Source organism: Streptopelia decaocto, assembly GCF_964273445.1.
Source record: "Streptopelia decaocto genome assembly, chromosome: 3".
Classification (NCBI taxonomy): Eukaryota; Metazoa; Chordata; class Aves; order Columbiformes; family Columbidae; genus Streptopelia; species Streptopelia decaocto.
This window is the reverse complement of record NC_138656.1, coordinates 24,337,473-24,356,945: the sequence shown is the minus strand read 5'-3', so window position 1 is coordinate 24,356,945 and position 19,473 is coordinate 24,337,473. Positions and strand designations below refer to the sequence as shown.

Here is a 19,473-nt window from a genome sequence, read left to right as displayed (position 1 = left end):
TTCATAGTAAAACATTACTTTTAGCTCATTATAAAATGTGACATGCACACAAACGTACTGCTCTTTACTTGAAGAAGCACACAGTTCTCAGAGAATAATCAGTTTTACTGTGTTTTACAATAAAAACCATTTACAGCATCTCTGTGAAAAATATTGCCCTTTTGAGACTGGCACAGATGTTTTCATTATCAAAGAGGAAGCTAATGTAAAAACTTTTCTTTTTGCCTTTAAGATTTCATAAAGTAATTTATATGTTTGAAAAAAAAAAGATCTCTTTAAAAAGTCTACTTTACACAACACTAACAAATCAGCACGCAGGCAAACTTGTTTAAACCGGACCAGCAGTGCTTGAATGAACCTTTTAAAAAAATAATAATTACATGAAAAGAGAAGGTGAAGGTAACTGTACATACACAAAAAGTCCTTTGGCTATTAACGTTCAATAAGCCTGAACTTTGCCAGCAACGGCAGGTGGTCAGAAGAGTTATTTTCATTGGGAAGACCATTAACAGTCCAAATGTCTTTCTCTGTTAGAAGTGCCAGCCTGCCAAGAAGTTTCAGACCTCCACGAAAAGAATCCTCTGCTCCTGGTTAAAAAAGGAAGGGTGGAAACGTTTATCAGCATGGGCCTATACAGAAAGAATATAACAGTATGGCAGAAATAATCTGAAGTTGTTACTGCTCCATGCAAAATTACCAATAAAACATGGATTCAGAAATCCATGTTTACTATCACGCTCTCACAGTAGGACACATAAACACTAGAGCTCAAAGTACTCAAACACTACCCCTCCATTTTTCAGATAAATTGAGATAGAAAGGCAAAGGGATTTATTTGTCCATTCTCCCCTGAAAAAGCCTCACACAACCCAGCCCTATGCTTGAGCACAACAGCATTGCTAAACAGAGCTGATGCTTGTGCAATTAAGGATCTGTTGAGAGTTACTGGTTCATATAACACTTGATTTCTGCATCCTCAAGCACACAGCTCTCCTCCAGCAGGTGGGTCATACAGGAGCTCTTGCTCATAAGGACGAAAGCCTTTTGGCATTTCCCTTTCTAACAGTTCAGCATAAGAAAGGGATCTTCCTCCATTATTTCCTGCTATTTCTATAATTGCCTGAAAAAAAAACAAACCTCCCTGCCCCAAAAATCTCCCCTTAAGAAACACCACATTGCTCAGGTGACTCACAGCCGCACTATTATTACACTTTATTATTATACTATACTTAAAATATTTGTGTCCTCATTAAAAAAAAAGGCCAATTTGTCCTTCAGCACAGCACCTGTGTGTCAACAGAGCAGCAGGTTGTTGTTACAGAGCCCTTGGTCTGCATTCAGTGACCAGTCAACTCAGAGCACTCTGGAACCAGCGAAACAGAGTCTGGCAGGACTTGGGTAGATACTGGACCCTGCTTTCACAGCAAATCCTGAATACCAAACCAAATACTTGGCTAAGCACAACAGAGAATAAAGTGTGTGAACTGTCCAAAAAAAGACCCCTTAACTGGAAAAAAATGGTCAGTCAGCCTAGGCCACCTTTAATACTCGCTTGCTCAGGCTTTGACAACTCTTAATACAGTGGCTCAGGCCATCAGAAAACTGAAAGGCCAGGCTATTAGTTTCTAAGAACTAATGAATAAAAATCACACCAGTTTAAACTACTTGGAGAATTCAAGTTTGGTCCCATCCTGTATTCTGATGTGGAATGAAGAATCTATTTGAAAAACAAGTGCAGAAAGAAAGAATTGCTATAGCTCTGCTGGGGACGTGATGGTGCAAAAATATATAAGCAGGTGAATTAGGATTAAATTTTGCAGAGGGATGCACCCTGAAATCACTAGCACTCTGTTAAATCACACGGTATTCACAAGTCACTTAGGTACTTCTCATATCCTAGTTTTTCAGTTGAATTTTCTATTTCTGTATTTGGGAAGCTTTTGTATTTGTTATTTTACACTAAGACAGCATTTACTGTGCATGTTATGACAAATGACACTTTTGTGCATTGACGCAATTTTAACAACCTAGTCTGAAGGTATGAGAGCTGAAGGTGGTATTTTCATTTCACATACCAAAAGCAATGTCGATTTGTAAAAATCATTTGCAATCCACAGTGGGAGCAGGAGCAGAATGCAGGTTTCCTCGCTCCAGGTTCTGCAGAGCCATTTATCTGATAGTCCTGCATGGTGCAATGGTCTTTCATGGTGGCATAAACCACAGAACTAGTGATGACATGGAAAGTGGTAAAAGCAGCAATGCAGGTAGAGACAGCACTGTGTTACCCATTGAGAAATTCACTCGCAGAGCTACCGTGTCTTTCTTGCACCATCTGGTGAGTTTTGGCTGCAACTGCAATCACGAGAGTGACAACTGGGCATGTGCAAGTGACAGAAGAAAGGCCACCGAAGTCACTTACTTGACAGATATCACATCAAGACTATCTGAAAAGCCAGCTAAGAAACAGTTCATTTATCAGTTTTAATACACATCGTAAATTTCCGTTCACCATTTTGTTTAGATGACTAGAAATACTGCTTTGTTGCAGGTCTGGCCACTACGGTCCTGCATGAGCTACTGACAGCAGGATTTATTTCTCAGGTGCTACTCACACTGCTGCTCTTCTGCAGCCCCAACTCCTGTGTCCATGCTGAGATGGAACCACAGGAACACTCAGTCGGGTGACAGCTTTGCCCTGTGTGGCACTACAAGTCCAGCTGTGGTCAGGTGATAAGGCAGCCACGCTTCCCAGGGAACAGCTGACACTCCACGCACTACCACAGACCACCAAGGTACTTCATATGGATTACATTAGCACTACGTTTCCCTTTGGACAGCATCCCAATGTTCCCATTTAGCTTTTGTGAAAAATAATTAACAGTTGGTTTCTTTACCTGGCTGGGCAGCAGTATCATCGTTTGCTGCGGAATAGAAAATATAATCCACAGTGACAGCACTTCGGGAGTGACAAGTCGTTACTTCTGGTATCCCAGTTTCAGGAACGTAATGAGAATAGACTGAAGACAATTTGAAATGGTGCTGCAATTTTGAAGACAACCTAAACAGGAATCAAAGAAAATAATTTAATTTTCTTGTCTTTCCTAGAAAGAATAAGCAATGAAAAAAATAGTTCCTGGTAATAAACAAAATTAATTATCTGGATATGCAAACTAGTCTTTCTCTCATGCAACCAATCCCATCACCTTTAGTGTTAGTGGCCCAAACCTCTGAAGGCAAAACACAGCAGCTTTTTCAAGTAAAAGACAGATATGTAAGAGCCTATCAAAACTGGCTTTACTGTCACTTCAAATATACCTAACTTTCAGCTCCTTCTACACTTGTAAGATTTCACCTGTGTCCTCATTCAGCAACCTCTCCCTGACACATGGGTAGAAGTGTCCATGAGAGCAGCTTATTGGAAAGCAACAAACTATGAACTCATCTAACCAGGCCCTTCAGCATATAGAGAAATTAAGATTTTAAGGTTTTTAATTTTTTTTTATGCCCTAGACTAAAGCTATCACATGTTTTCATGTTAGACTATGCCTATTCTTCCCTCTCCTCAGGCTGCCATTTTGTCTTTCCCTATCATGTGTCAGTCTGCTCCTCTTCATGTTCAGCCATCTTGTCTCACCTGTTTTTTTCAATCTTGAAAGCAAACTGCAAAACACCTTTCAGCAGAACTCCTCTTGCTCCCTCCCAGCCATTTTGCTCCTGTCAGCTCTGCAAATAAACCCTCAACTCTACCTGCCTCACCCTGCACAGCTGCATTTTAAACCTGAGCCGCAATACATTCTGGTTAAAAAACAATTAAAAAAAAAAAAATCAGCATGTCATCTGCCTGATTTAGACTAGACTGATAAACGTGCCAGTTTGTACAACACAGAAGGGTAGTAATTTCTGCTCTTGTTGCATGACATTCTTTTTAAGATGACACAAACCACCCTGCAAGCAGTGTTCAACATATCGTGCACTATGGATTTACACCATAGAATAAGGCTTCCTGTCCTGTTATCCACTTATTGTCTCAGAAATACCAATATTTAGCTTTTTGATGACCAAGAATCACCAAGTATTTTAGTATCACTGCAGATAGTTATATTAAGATCTCATTTCTGATAAGAAATGGCTGACTTGGAGTCTGATATCGCACATACACAGGGCATTTTCCTTCTATGACTTCCTTCGTATGCCTTTACCAAGTTGGAAAATGCAAATATATTGTTCGTTTCAAAAAGTAATTACATTTTCCTTCTTGGCAGTCTAGTAGTGGCTTCCTCCTTCAGTTTAACAAGGAAACGTTTTGATCCAAGTAGGAGGATCCAGGATACTCCAAGTTTATGGGACTCACAGAACCTAAATTCTGCCACAAAACTCTTGACAAGGAGGATTTTAGGATCTTTCCAGTTCCTTTTCTTCCTTTATCCTAATTTCACATTGTATTAAAGGATTTAATTATTATCCATAAACCTGTATCTCAAAAACAGAAGAGAGAAGTGCCAACACTGAAGCAGCTGAACAATGCTGGGTTTTTTGTTTATTTTCTTCCGTCTCTTAAAAAACATGGTCTCTGCAACTGGACTGAAGTTCACAGCTTTCCTACAATGTCACTACACAGCAAAATGTCCTGTTTATGTCAAGAAGTGACAAAAGATGTCAAAAGCATGCTTAAAATAAGCAGACAAAAAAACCATCTAAACAGCACAGATAACTCGCCTCTGCCTTCTGCAATAATAGCTGGCAGATTGCTGCCAGAATACACTCTCCTTCATAATTTCCCGTTCTAGTATTTTGCTGCCAGATCAGTCTTTTCAAGTTTAAATGGAAGATGATTTCTTTGTCAGATGGGCAGACTGGGTTGGGTGAGCATCATGTATCCACATCTGGAATCAGATACAAGTTTGGTCTAAAACCAAAACAAGCCTCCAAATCTAGGAACCGGTCAAGGATTTCCATTTTTTTCCCCGAACACATACTTTTCAGGTGCTATTACAATCTTCTGAGCGTTGTCTGGTTTTGCTGCTTCCAATTTTTCTTCTGCAAAATAGAAATACATTCAGTTTACGTTTAAAAATAGGATGTAGACGAGACCCATATTGAAGAGCTACAGAAAAAAATATCTTCGAGTACACTTATTTGTTGCAGTAGGCAAGATACAATTCACAAAGCTGGATTAAATTTTTCTGTTCCATTAGTAAGATCCCCTTCAAAGACTCTTTCAAATTATGCCCCATTCATTTAAAATTGTTTTTTCTGTGAAAGAAAAAACAGTGGATGAAAGATGTAATAATACTGAGCAAGGAATCACTTGCTTTTCTCACTCATTCCATGAAGTGTTTGCATTATAACACATAAACACTGAAGCAGAATGTAGGTTCATGCCACATACATATGCTGCATTCCTCCCTCTCTCTCTTCCCAGTCACAGCACAACTGGCTTTCTTGATGCCAACACAGCAGTTTAAATATTACACAGCAGCTCCCGAATGGCAATTTCTAACTATGATCTCCTAAAGATTCAAATTTACAAATGCTTATGTGAACAAATAGCTTTACACTCTAACAAGCCCAACAACGAAGTTTTGCAAGCTCAAGACTCACTGGTTTTCCTCCACTAGAACAGATGATCTGTTTTGTAGTGCTACCCAAATGATATTTTCAAAGGACAACAAAATCTATCAACCTAGAAACTGACCTGCCTTTTCTTCTTTTTGTTGCTGTTTTATTTCATATACACAGTTTTGTGAAATACCTAATTTTTTGGGCCAAATTGGAATAGGTAAGATTCTTTGTCCCCTTGGAAACTGTTCTTGTCCAGAGACCTAAGAGAGAAAACAGGAGCTTTTTTGAGACTGAAATCTCATTTCAAAAAAAAAACAGAAGGAAATGAGAAGACATTTTTTGTAAAGTTTTAAGCAAAAACAAACCAACAAACAAACCCCAAACAAACCAAAACCCAGCCCCCTGGAAGAAATAATTTATAATGGCTTATCAAATATGTGAAAACAATAAAACTCCTTATGTACATGGCCTTTGTTAACTCTTATCAAGTTTTTTGCAGCTACCCCATTTTTCAAGACAGTTCTTGTGACACTAAGCTGAGACTACCCAGAACACTTTTAACACAACAGGACTGAGCATACAGAGCTCCCTTGCAGACACTTAGTTTATCTTCATGATGCTTATTCTTCTGAGAGCAAGTCAAAGTGGGGCTTGAAACAACGACCCACTGGCAAACACCAGCAGGGCTATTTTCTCTTGTTTTCTCACTGTATACACTCCAGTTACTTTCTACTAAATAACATTTGACATATCCAACAGCTACGTAGAAGTACTTACAACAAAAAAACATCTAACCTGGAACAGTTTAGGTTTGGCATCTAATTGCATTTTTACTTTTACACTTGTTCCAGCTACTGTAATTCAAAGTTTATCTAAAATAAGGGTCATCCTTCCATAGAGTGCACAGCAGGTATTTGACTAAGTAGTTATTTTATACTACTTAAAGACTGGGACACTTAAACACAGTGATACAATCATCCTGTGGATATCTTTCAAGAACAATTAATGTTTGCAAGTTTTTAATTTTGGTAAGCTAGAAGCAGATATACTATTCAGTAAGGGACAGCTATTAGAAATATCCAAGCTTACTTTAGTAACTCCACAGTAACTCCCAGTTTGCAGACTGCATAAAGGGCACTAAGATGGATACTGCGCTGGAAATAATCACAAGCCCAGCTATGGTGTGTTAGTACCACTCAAATATTTATCTTTAATCAACAATAAACTGTTTGCTTTTTTCTTGAGAGAGAGAGAGAAGTGAAAAGTATAACCTACCTTCCCTATAGCAAGTCCTTCATAATTTAACTTTCCTTCCTTTATAAATCTGTACAACGGAGAACCGGGAACGGAATTGAAGTCGCCGCAGAGGATAACTGGACAGAAGGTCCCATCCTTCTGAGGGGCAACACTAGCAATCTCTGCCAGGAGGATTGCAAGTTGGGTCAGTTTGATGTCCCCTCGCCTTGGGTTATATAGCAGGTGTGTGTTGGCTATACAGATTGCAGCATTAGTTTTACAGTGAAATTTAGGCTGCAAAAGCAACACCAATCCAACGTTGTCCCTGTCCAAGAGTGGAATATCACGGCGAAAAAATTCCACAGGTTTTGATGAGATCAGGCTAAATTTGGAAGTTTTAAAGCAAGTAGCACAGCCATCTGGTTTTCTCCCTGTCCTCATTTTATACTCACAGTGATACCCTGCAAGAAAGGCAATTAAAAACATAAAATACCATTGTGTAATAGAGATTATCTTGATAAAAATTAGAAAAAGCTTTGTGCTACTTTCCTCACATGGCAGTCAACACCCAGTCTGAAGTGCCAAAGGCTATGTAAAGTTCACATAGAAAAGTGAACCCAAAAGGCTGCCTGTTCTGTCTAGCTTCAGTTTAGATACCACAGGAAACCTGGTCTAGTGGCTTTTGTGATGTGTGAGCATCTATGTAGTTTACTACATCAGGCATGTTCTTCTCTCTTCATGTGGAAAAAAAACCCAAACCAAAACAGCGAAAAACCCTCACAAGTCACAGAGAAGTGGACTTGCATATTAAAGTTTTTTTCTGGATGTTACCACAAAGGTTTAGGAATAATACCAGTGAAGCATTCCAATCAAAATCAGTAATCACGGTCTAAAATGATTCATAGAACGAAGTTCTCAAACATATCTACACAATTATGTAATTATACAGTTAGCAGCAAGAGGCAAGCTTTCAACAAGGAAACTGAGACACTGATCAAATGACAGTATTTGAGCTCAAATAAGTCCACCTGAAAATAGTCATTTGCCAAGTTCTTCATTTTATGTACAGGTTAAATGCAGATTTTAATGATGCCTTACCTATGTAAGAAAGAAAACTAATGAACCTGAAACAGTGTCCAGATTTTTGCCATTTTAAAATGCTTCACTGCCCAGCCTGTGCCATATAAATTCATGAAGTCGAGTGAGTCCATCTCCAAGCTCACATCAGTGCTGGGACAGGGATTCCTTCTCTCTCCAAGCTCCAGGCCCTGTGCTCCAGCCACTTGTTGTGGCACTTACTGTTAATTCAGTAAGCCGACAGAAAACTAATCCAGGAAAATAAAATTATTTAAACCACCATGACGTCACACCCCTAGCAACATATTCTTACCATAAATTCACACGTGAGAGGGGTAAGTGCCATTTAGGCTGACTGACAGCACCAGTATAAAAACTAATGAATATAAACTGACCAAGGGTAAAATTTAGTGCTGATATTTGGAAGGTTTCAAGCCAGAGAAAAACATACCCTAGAAAAGCTCTCCAACAGGAATACTGGTAGAAAACACTAACGTAGTTTCAAGAGAGCACCTGATGACTTTAAAAAAAAGAGGGCACACAACATTGTTGCATGTGATTGTAGGACACTTGATTCTATAATGTAAGGGCTTTTTGAGGAAAATAGTACTAGGGCAGGGGACAAGACAAGGTCATAAGAGTTTCATCATACCCAGGGATTCTAAACTTGACTTGATCTCTGTTCTGTAGTGGTCTTCTTGCACTTCTTGTAAACAGAGTATCTATGGCAAAAGTTTACAAAAAAAGATATTAGTAAGTGCATCAAAATACTGCCATATCATCTCTCTGTTGGCCAGTCTGTATAGGTATATATTAAAAAAAAAAAAAAAAAAAAAGAGAGGCTTTTTGCTTCCCATTAAAGGTTTCACTCTCCTATAGAAATATTCCTTAAGATTGTGAAGAGCTCCCCAATTCCTCCCACTCCTTCTTATACATTTTCATATGTGACATTAAATGTAATCAAACTGGGACCTGCTAATAGCTCACTAATAACATACTAGGATTATTATTATTATTATTATTATAACAGGCTGAAGCACAGGAGGTTCCGTCTGAATATGAGGAGAAACTTCTTTATTCTGAGGGCACCAGAGCACTGGAACAGGCTGCCCAGAGAGGTTGTGGAGTCTCCTTCTCTGGAGACATTCAAAACCCACCCGGACACATTCCTGTGCAATCTGCTCTGGGTGAACCTGCTTTAGCAGGTGGGCTAGACAAGATGATCTCCAGAGTTCCCTTCCAACCCCAACCGTTCTGTGATTCTGTGTAATACGTTCTCAGCAGCTTAGAAGAGGGCTAAACTACAGCATGGACAAGAAGTTTCCATATTATGACAACCTGAACCAAAGATTAGCTTTAAAATACTCCATTAAGAGAGTTCTGAGCATCTTGGAGCCTTCTCCCTGCACAGTGCAGTAACACAGAGATTTACAACCACCCTAGGACTCTGGCACAAGGATGAGTTCCTGAAGGGTGATGGGTTGGTGCTGCCTGCTGAACTGCAGCAACAGACTTCACTTCCCCAGCTGTCACTACCTCATTCAAAGTCTCCAAGGAGAACCGAGTCACAAGCAATATTCTGAAGTCTCTGCTTCACTTTAAGGTTACAGTTCAAAACAGTCTACGTCCTTTAGCAAGAATTTCCTCTGCACAAAGGGCACCTGCATCTGTCAGGGTCTGCGAGCAGCTGCTTGTCATGACTCAATGAACCACAAGGTGTCACCTCCCTGCCCCAGCGCTGCGTTGTGTGGCTCTGCAGACCTTCACAAGTACCCTGAACCGCCATGCTCTTTGTAGAGGGGCTGGCTCTGACTCCAGCCCTTCCACCCTGGAGAACTGCCTGTTACCACTAACAGTGCCAGGCACATCCTCACCAGAGTCCTTCTGCTCAATGCTCCTTCAGAAAGCCCACTAACGTATCTCATTACACAGCTAAGTATGTACAAGTATGTATAAATTCGTTAGGATGAACGGAAGAGCTTCAAGGGGATTTCAATCTCCAGCTTCCTGCCTATATACCAAGATGACTGCATTTTTCAAATGGTACAAGGCAGTTTCTCTGTGGCTTCTCTAATACAATTACTTTTCTTTCCAATACTTTTTTTCTGACATGAACAGGTTGGATTCCATCACCAAACTTTTATTGGCCTGAACAATGAACGAAGCAAAAAGTTTACTGACTTGACTTCCCGATTAACAATAAGTGGTAAATGTCCTTAAAACCAAACAAAAACCCCCACAATCAACCAAGAACAGGTAAGACACTTTTCAGACCCTGATCTAAGCAGAAGCTTAGAGTTATTCCTCAGCAGAGAACAATAGCAAGATCGTTCACGAGTCAAATGGTGCAGAGTACCAAGGCAGAGAGAATGAACACCCAGGAGGAATACTTTGGATCAGAGTTTCACATGGATACTACTAACAGCTGCATCTTTCTCTCAACCTCAGACATTAATCTCAGAGATCCACACTGCAGCATCATCACCCAAGTCTTCTAACAATCAAAAAATATTTGCGTTTGCCTTCCAAACAAATTAGAAGTTCTCCATCATCTGGCCTAACAAATGGCTCAAAAGGATTAGCAGCCAAATTTTAGAAAATAACTTTTGATTCAGTAAATATACAGACACTTGGTATTCCTACTACCTAAACAAACGTAAAGTTAAAAGTCACACACCCTAAAGTTAGAAAATGCCAGTCCTGGAGGTTGCCTTAATTTGACCCTCCTATGTGCACGTAAACTATTTTTTTTCCACAAAAACCTGGTGTACAGAATTAAGTATTTGCAAATGATGACCGACTACTCAGTCTTGCACATCCTTTGCACTAAATAACTTATAGCACAATTAAAGAGAGAGCCTCCAGCCCTGCAGCTTCCTAAACTGTATAGTCACAGGAGCTGAGATTATCCTGGAGCAAGGTGCCCTGTTGTCCTACTCTAAGCATCTCTCATTAGCTGCTGCTACAAACATGATGCTAGACTAGGTGGACCTTTAGCTCATGCAAGTATAACTGTTTTATGTTCAATTCTTTATTTACAGCATTCTACTCAAATGTGATCTAGGTACAGACTAAGAAAGATTTATATGAAGAAAGAAGGTTTTAGAATTATAAAAAAATTGCAGTGTATCAGCAGAACATCAGTCATGTCCAAAAGACCATTTCAGGAAGGTATGTACAAAAAAAAAAGCAACTATGAGCAATATATACCATAGAGTTTGCCTTTACTGTAAGTTTAGGTCGCACAGAATACAGTACTGCATGAGCATAAATCAAAACTACTGCTAAGCATGACATAACTAAAAGCTCAGTTTGATTCACTAGACAGCCCACCTATAAAAAACAAAGAACAGCACGAATTTGCTACTCCAGTTTATCAGTTCTTCAGAAATATCCACACACTCATTTTCTACTCACATCTGCATCCAGCTGTTTGATTTCTTGTAGAATGTTGGGAAATCTGTATGTCCAGATTAATAACCGTTGCCTGCAGTGTTTGTACAGGTGGGAGTTATCTTCTAACAAATTCTGTGAGAGGATATTGTAGGACATGACTGTAAAATCAAATTTTGCCTCACTTTCTGTATTGCTTTGGTCAGTTTCCTTTTTTTCTAAGATTTTCATTGTTCTACTGTGCTGACAGAAATATTCCCAGTGTCTTTTGACCGTTCCTGTTAAAAGCACATGAAGCAGAAAAAATTATGTAGTACACCATATGACTTCTTACTGCTCTCAGAAATCATACTACTGACAACTATTTGTCTTTCAAATTGCTTATGCAATGCTAAAACTTATTTGATTAGCAGTGATTTAGATCCTCTGTTTAAGACAAACTTTACAAGAGCATCAGTAAAAAACATACCCCCAAACCACAGCACAAAACCATTACATGCCCTGAATTTCAAACTGCTTTTAAGTTAGGAAACTGGCATGTTCCAAGAAGATTGCTGACACCACCCCGTTCCCTGTAGAAGGGCTGTCACCAGTAAACCAAATCCAGTCTGTTGACATAGTCTCATGCTACCTTCTGCCACTACCTCAGTGGAGACGGGGTATGTCAGTATGGGACACACCCTTTAGAGCAGCATATGGGCACCTTGCTGATCTCTCTATCCATGACTAGCAACGGGTTAAGAATGGAGGGTCACCTCTAGCCCTCATACAGTCTGACAAACTGAGCCATAAGCTGCAACAGGGTCCATTACAGGGGCCCCAAAACAGATAACGAACCTGATTTCCCTCTGTGAGGTTGAGAAACTAAAAAATTAATAAGTCTCATAATTACCAATAACTTCTTACTTTGCCTTTCTGCCACAGCTATGACGTTTCTAAGCCTTGCGGATATTTCTGTCCAAAAATGCCTTTGGGATGCTGATGGCGTCTTTCGCCTTTTTCAGTTGTAATACAATTTCCGGTTTATTTTGTTAAGGAAGGATTTCTGCACAAGGGCCTTAATTTTGACTCTGTCCCTCCATTTCTTTCACGGTAGACAAAACTGTTTATATCCACAATAGTCAGTAAAACATTTGTACGCTACATAGAAGATTATACCTGTAATAAGCTGAAGCAGACACTTCAGAGTTTCCTAAAAGCCTGTTACTGAGTTGGGTAGTCATCTTTGCACTTCTTAATATATTTATCTGGATAAGTGCATCTGCTGTTTGCTCTGCCAGTCATGGTCTGACACAAAACTTGCTAACATGCCAGTGAGAGAAGATAGTTGTAAAAACCGAAACGCACCATCGTGCTGGAAGCAAACATCATTAAAATTCACTCCATTAATTCACAGTTATGTAGGTCTGAGATAACTGGCTCGGAAAGAAGCCAATTCAGGTCCAGCAGGGCTTATGAGCTCAGGTAGAGTACTCAGAATGAAGCTGTACAATGGCCAGCACAGCTCAGCCCTATAGCAAGTTCACTACATCTTTTTGCTTTAAGAGTGCCCAAGTTAACAGTCCTGATCTGTTGACAGACACCTGAGAGGGAGTTGTCTGAACCAAGCTCAGGACACCCCAGCTGGGCAACTCTCTCACAGAACTGACTGTGTTCTACCACCAAGTGCAGTGAACCTAGTTCGGGCAGACTGACAGCACAAAATACAACTTTACAGACCAAACAGCATTACAAAACTGCAACTTTCTTAAGACAGATGTTTTCTTGAGAGAGACAGCAAGAAAAACAGTAACTCAAAAAGTGCAGGTAATATTGCTTATAACTTGTTGCATGTGTTTAGCATTACAAATTAACAACGAAAATGAGCTAAGAGCATCTCTTACTTTTCTTGCTGGTATGTTTTTCTTCATCCTGTGCTACAGAAAGACACAATGGTTCCTTCTCATTAGAGACTCTTGTTTCTTCTTCAGGAGTTGAAGTATCACACTGGCTACCGAGTCTTCTCTTCTTTGTCGATGGTTCCTCTCCCTCAGATTTCATACTGGGGTAAGGTAGGTGAAAGCAAGAACTTTGTGTGAAGTTCTCAAGCTGCCAGTTAGAGTTCTGAAATTGTCTCCAAGGTCCAAAAAATAGAGGGAGTCTCCAGTTTGCTGAGAAGTCAACTGGAACAGGAGGTGGAAAAGAAGCCCAGGGAGAGTGTCCTGCCCATCTCAAACAGCTGGAAATGGGGCTGTTCAAGCCGAGTACCTGAGAACCATTCCAGTGGGCAATCCAGTCTCTGCCCAGCCTCTGCACGTGACGGGGCAGCATGGAGTGTCTACCAAAGAAAGCGCACATTTCATTACTCACACACAACTACACCTGCCTGTAGATGCAAGTCATCCTGGGCATGGCTTACACGAGATATTTTTTTCTCTACAAGCTAACACACACAAGATATTAAAACCTTTTTAGATACAAGATATTTAAACCCTTCTCTAAATGATAAGCAAAGCGAGGCTTATAAAGTGATCTTGTATCTTTTCTTGCCCTTCAGATTTACAAGCGCCATTTCATTTCCAAATTCCACCTATCTGACAAACTATTTACAATTTATTTTCTGCCTTGTTGAATTCAACTTCAGATCTTTCAAGTGGTTAGTGGAATGACCTTTACAAAAGGTCACTTTTGCGTGCTACATTAACTTTATGATAAGCCTGTTTGAAAGGAATCAGAAAACCACCTTCCTTCAAGCAGTCAGAAATTTGTTTAAAAAAAGCCACTGACTTGGCTCAAACCACAATGCCAACAAGACAGGGAAACAGAGGTACTAACTCTCATGGCACATCTGATACCAGCTTATAGACTAAATTTGTATTCTTACTTATTTTGTAGGTGGGAAAACCACAGCTTAGTGATTAAAGCCATGAAAATAAGGTGTTTTTTTCTTACTTTTTTTTTTTTCAGAAAAGAAGAACAACCATGTGTCAACAAAAATGCAGGAAGGAAGGCTAAGTGACATTAATATGCCTCAGCTTCCTCATTGCTTAAATAAGGAGGTGTATTTTGATCTTACAGACAAAACATATGAAAGCCTGGTACTATCTCGTATTGAACTAAAGCGGCAACCTCCCAGCTGCCATTCAGCCTAGCGAACAAGCCTGAAGACAACTTTCAGCAAACCCAGCTTGTCCTGAAACAGCGCTTTCCACCCCAACGCACCAGAAGCAGCTCGACAGACACAGAAGCAAAACACCCCCCGGGGCACCACGGCGCTAAGATGGAGCTGCAAGGGAGAGGCACGTTTCCTTTGCCAAGGCCTCCTGGAACACCTGTGTTAAGGAAAAGCGCTGAGAAAGGCTCCCTGCCTAAAACCCCAACGCCCGCTAAACGCCACAGTACACCCGGCACAGGAAAGCCCCACGCCCGCCCTGTGTTTTGGTTACCGCGGCCCTGTGCTGCCTAATGGCGGGTACTTAAAACAAGGGGCTGTCAGTCACCCCCAGACCCGTCGCGCCCGGGTCTCTGCTCCCGCGGTACCGGCCAGGCCGCTCCCCGGCCCCCCCAACCCGCCGGGGCCGCACCAGCCGCGGGGAGCCCCGCACAGGCCGCCTCGGCCTCCGGGGCGCGGAGGGGAGGAAGGCCGGCTGCTGCCCCACAGCCCCACGCGGCCCCGCGCACAACAGCGCCCAGGCGGCTGCCGGGCCCCGCCGAGGCCCAGCGGCTCCCAACACCCGCTCACCTCTCGGCGGGCCCGGGCCCGGCCCAGGGGGGCCCCGCTACCGGCTCTGCGCAGCCCCGGCGCCCCCGGAGGGGGTCATCCCAGGGCAGCGCCAGCTCCGCCCGCCGCCGCGCTGCCGGCCGCCGCTCACCCTGCACGGGCGCTGGCTGCACCGCCCCCCACGCCCGCCTGCTCCTGGGACTTGTAGTCTAATGGCAGCGCCGTGCCCCGCGGCCATATTTGTCCCGGGAAGCCGGCGCCGAGGCCAGGCCGCCATCTTGGGGCAGGGCGGCCTGTCAGAGAGTCCCGGCCCCCGGGGGAGCCATCCCGGAGCAGCACCAGTGAAAGCTGGTGGTGGACTGCTTGATTGCAGACTTTTGATTGTTTCCAATGGACGTAACACCCTGCTAATGCAATAGTTTCCATATGCCACCTTCTCCCGGACATTACCGTGCGTCCCCGTAGGGTCAAAGTGTCTGAAGGAAGGGCTGCCCCCTGTTTTCAGGTGCCACTTCAGGGTGGCAGCACCATGTTTACCGTTTACAGAAAAAACAAAACCCACTCACCTGAGATAGTATTTTAACATTCTCCAGCTAAAACGCCCCTGAAGATGCTCTGTGAAGCAACTGTTGCCGCTGTGCAGGCTGAGACCCAGCCTGAGGGATGGGTGGGACACCTGTCTGCCCCACGGATGGACCCACCGCTGCTCACCACCCGCACCAACGGTCTTCCCTGTCTCTGTCGACGCTGCTTGAATAAGCCGTTAAAAGGCTTTCCTGAGGTCTTCTGAGGACAGAGTAAGTGCTGGCTCTGTTTACTGTAAGGAAACATAGTACAAAGCATATGAAATATGATACTGCTCAATAGTGCAGATGCTGTGCAGGGACTGTAATCAAGTAAAATACTGTTTCTCTGCATTCCTTTTACTTGTGTCATAAAACTGACTTTAAATAACAATAATTTTAAAGCTTTCCCAGGAGTAGCAGGGAAGACTGGAACTGGAGTAATGTAGTTAAGAGTGTGCTGGTTACGCAATGTGTCAAATCCACTTCGGGTTTTCCACTTAGACACAAGTTAGTTACTGGCAAAAGGCAAAAATACCCATCCGTTTTCTATTAGTTTCTTCACAATGTGATAAGAGAGCAAAGCTACTACCTCCATAATAAGTGGGTAGTAAAAGATGTCCCAACTATATTTTCAAGACCTATGTTATTTTGGTAATTTGTTCTTTTCTATATTTTTCAAGTTTTCTTATGTATTGGATATATTTCTAAGATACAAGACAGTAAACCATAGCTATAGCAACAACAACTGCTGTTATTTTTAGGAACAGAAGGAATCTTCCCATGGAATGGATTTATTTTCTGTAATTTGACCTGCATAAGACACCCAAGTTACTCTGTGACTTCAAAGGTTTTTACATAATAGTAATCTCAGTAGTGATGCTGGAAAAAAGCAAGGGGTGAAGTTTTGTTGGTGGTGGATTTTTTTTAAATAAGCCTTAATGAAAAGGAAGATATGTTGGTAAGCATGAAAGTTAGTTGTGTAACAGACAAAATAGAAGAAAAAGATTAACCTATTAATATGGTGCAGATTTTTTCTCATCTCAGTGTTGCTATAATTTCTTGCCTTGACCTAGGGAAGTCTTATTAAGCCAGTAGTGCTTAATTGCAGATTGTTTACTCTCCTCCAATTATTATTTTGTGTATCTAGGTTGGCCAGACCCTGCTGAGAGATATTCTTCAAAATAGGTATCTCCAAATTCTAGTTTGTAAATAGAAGCCAAATTATTTTATGCGTCATTTGAGCTTTCAAAACTCCCTAGTGAATGGAAGCTACTGACTCACTGAGGGATGTTTTGATTGATTATACTGCACATAAGAACAGCCATGGTGGTTCAGAGCTCACTTTCCTGCTTTCTAAAAGCGGTGGTTAGCAGCAGATGCCTAGAGCTGTGCAGGGGCTGGGCAAACTTCAAATGAACACACTCTCTGCCTCTAGCTGTTTTCAGCTCCGGAGATTTCCTAAGCCTGATGTGTTTGTCTCTTTAGGTACTCCTGGTGTTTCTCTCCCCCAAGTACTTGAATTTGTGAACTTTCTGAATTAGCAACATCCTTTGACAAGAGTCCTGCAGGTCTAGCACTCATTATGAGAAGAACTATTTTATTAATTTTATGACCTCATTCATACCAGCTTCACTGGCCTCTGGTCCTTGTGTCGAGAGACTGAACAGTCCACCCCAATCCATCTTCTCCATGCCACTCCTGATTTCATGGAGCACTGTCATGTCCCCTCACGTTGTTCCTTCTTCCATACTGAAAAATCTCAGACTATTCCATTGTTTTGCACAAAGAAGCTATTCCATGTATCTAATAATTTTTATTGTCCTTCTTGGTTCATCCATGGAGTTATACAGTTGCGATATACCCTCCTCTGCTTTGTTCTCTACTCCTACTGCTGCTTCTCCCTTCCTCCTCCCACCAAATTTCTAACTTTTGAGTTAGACAGCATTTCAAGATAGAATTTTTTTTTCTCAGAAGATGCATCAGTTGGCTATTAAAATTTAAATGAGATCTACTATATAATCTATCAGGGATTAGTCAATGATGGCTTCAGTTCCATTGATTCTGTTAATAACATTAAAACCTCAAAACTGCCACATCTTACAAGATGTTACAAGCAAGTGCTGCTTCATAGGCAAATTTATACCAGAACTGGTTGTCTAATCATGTTACTACCCTAGAGAGTTACATAAGCTGCACGATGCATTAAATAATTACCAAACCATGCTAGGAAATGTTTACTTGAGCAAGTGGATTTTCAATCAGCTGTTTTTTTGATGTGACGGCACTACACCTGAGTAGCTGCAATCTTCCTACAGCTAAATTTAGAGAAGATGAGAATAAAAAACTATCCTTGAGATCATTCCGTTAAACCCCTTCATTTCAGAACTAAACAAACCTCAGATTATGTTCCGTCATTTGTACATTAAAATTACTCCAAACAGAAGTTCTGTTCTTTGAAAGTTTGTTTCATTGAAACTTCAACTGCATTATCATTGAAACAAGAAAATAGTTACTATCTAATGGAGTTTGACGTGTATCTTTTAGCTCTGGGACTTAAAAACCTGCTTTGGGAGAATGATGATCAAGATAAAACTACCTCTGAGATGCTCCTTCCGATAGTTAATTCCATGAAATGAGATGTACCAACACCTTGTCAAAAGATGTAAAAGACACACTCTTCCTCTCTCAAAGATAAGAGAGTGGCAAGTGAGCTTCTAAGAATCAGTGTCCTCTCCCCCATTCCTTAAGAAAATGTTTCCCATGCAAAATAGACCAGACCTTTCAAGCAATTCTTAGAGATTAAAAGGGTGAAGAATCTTTCTAGTAACTTGATAGCTGGGAATGTCAAAATAATTTAAAAGAAAATTTTAAAATAAAAAAAGAGGTGGGATGCTGTAAAACTCACATTTGGACTGTTTCTGCCCTATGACATGTTAGGAAGAGTTGTATTCTCTCATGGACAATTACCTTTCTCTGGGACAGCAGCTGTATCTGGGTGCTAGAACACATCTGTGTGAAGTCCCTCTGACCCGACTTTACTGAGCTCCCCAGGACTGTCAAATCAAGGGTTTTTGTTGTTGTTTGGTTTGTTTTGTTTTTTTATTGTCAGACCAGCCCTGGGAAGGGAACAGCTGGTCCTCTCACGCCTGTTTCCCTCACCCTGCGTGTTAACAGAACCTGCTTGCCTCTGGTACGCAGGTTGGAATTCCCACTATAATGAGATATTAATTGATTGAGGGCAGTGTCCAAATTAAGAGTAACAGTAATCTTATAATCACTGGGAATATGGACAAGGAGAAGCTCTGGCAGTGCTTCCAAACAGTGTCACACTGAGAGTGCTCAGAAAGACCAAACACTGAGCTCGTGCTTCTAGATCTGTAGAAATGAATCTGATCTGTAACTCAGAAAATGAGTGTGATTATAGAAGAAGAGCTTTCATTTACATAGCAATAACTGGGAATGTTGTAAAGATTTGTGATCTAGTTCCGCCGCCCTCAAAGGAGACACGTGGTTTCTATGAGCTTGAGGACAAGACTCTTTTATCTTTTAAAAGGAAATGGATCTTCTTTATGTTAAAGACCTCCATGAGATCAGATATTAATAATCTGAAAAAGGAAACGGATATTTTAACATCTGCTATAAGATGAATGAAAATGCAGTGATAAAAGAAAACAAACAGTTAATATAATCAGAAGTGTGCTCTCTGTATAGAGCTACGTTGGTATAGATCCCACTATGGCCAAGTAATTGAAGGTACCTGTGGTCCTACGAGTCCATGAAAGAAGAATGTCTTGTGGCACAAAGTTCTGCTCCTTTGAACTGAAGCCATGGACCTCACACCTTGGAGAGTTTCCTTGCACCATGGTGTTTTGCAGAGCTGTGCACTCATGAAAGCCCATCTGCAGGGAGAAGTCCAGCTTAAAGAAGCTGGAGAAGACA

General features: G+C 41.2%; 1 protein-coding gene across 4 annotated transcripts; it reads right to left on the bottom strand.

Annotated features, from left to right (window-relative positions):
• Window positions 1-84: 84 nt before the first annotated feature.
• ANGEL2 (angel homolog 2) lies at window positions 85-19,432 on the bottom strand. 4 transcript variants are annotated; one of them, XR_014183807.1, is made up of 11 exons: window positions 19,292-19,432; window positions 15,535-15,785; window positions 13,152-13,585; window positions 11,293-11,546; window positions 8,528-8,597; window positions 6,838-7,259; window positions 5,696-5,822; window positions 4,977-5,037; window positions 2,895-3,058; window positions 2,076-2,352; window positions 453-587 (listed from the first exon to the last, which is right to left on the bottom strand). XR_014183807.1 is itself a non-coding variant. In XM_082050019.1 (10 exons), exons 2-10 carry the CDS (start codon window positions 15,552-15,554, stop codon window positions 433-435), a joined length of 1,707 nt encoding a protein of 568 aa, XP_081906145.1. In that variant the 5' UTR covers window positions 15,555-15,785; window positions 19,292-19,432; the 3' UTR covers window positions 85-432. The 4 variants fall into 4 exon arrangements, 3 of the variants coding, with proteins under 3 accessions (XP_081906145.1, XP_081906147.1, XP_081906146.1); XM_082050019.1 differs by lacking the exon at window positions 2,076-2,352 and having other exon boundaries at window positions 85-587; XM_082050021.1 differs by lacking the exons at window positions 2,076-2,352; window positions 15,535-15,785; window positions 19,292-19,432 and adding exons at window positions 14,470-14,579; window positions 14,990-15,481 and having other exon boundaries at window positions 85-587.
• Between the last annotated feature and the right edge of the window lie 41 nt (window positions 19,433-19,473).

Excerpts from the sequence above, each read along its gene's own strand:
- ANGEL2 (XM_082050019.1), bottom strand. The coding sequence starts at position 15,554 with ATGTTAAAATACTATCTCAG. Across the intron at positions 5,823-6,837 it reads AAGGACTTGCTATAGGGAAG|GTCTCTGGACAAGAACAGTT; the intron begins GTAGGTTATACT and ends TTTCTCTCTTAG. Across the intron at positions 3,059-4,976 it reads ATTGTAATAGCACCTGAAAA|GTTGTCTTCAAAATTGCAGC; the intron begins GTATGTGTTCGG and ends ATTCCTGTTTAG.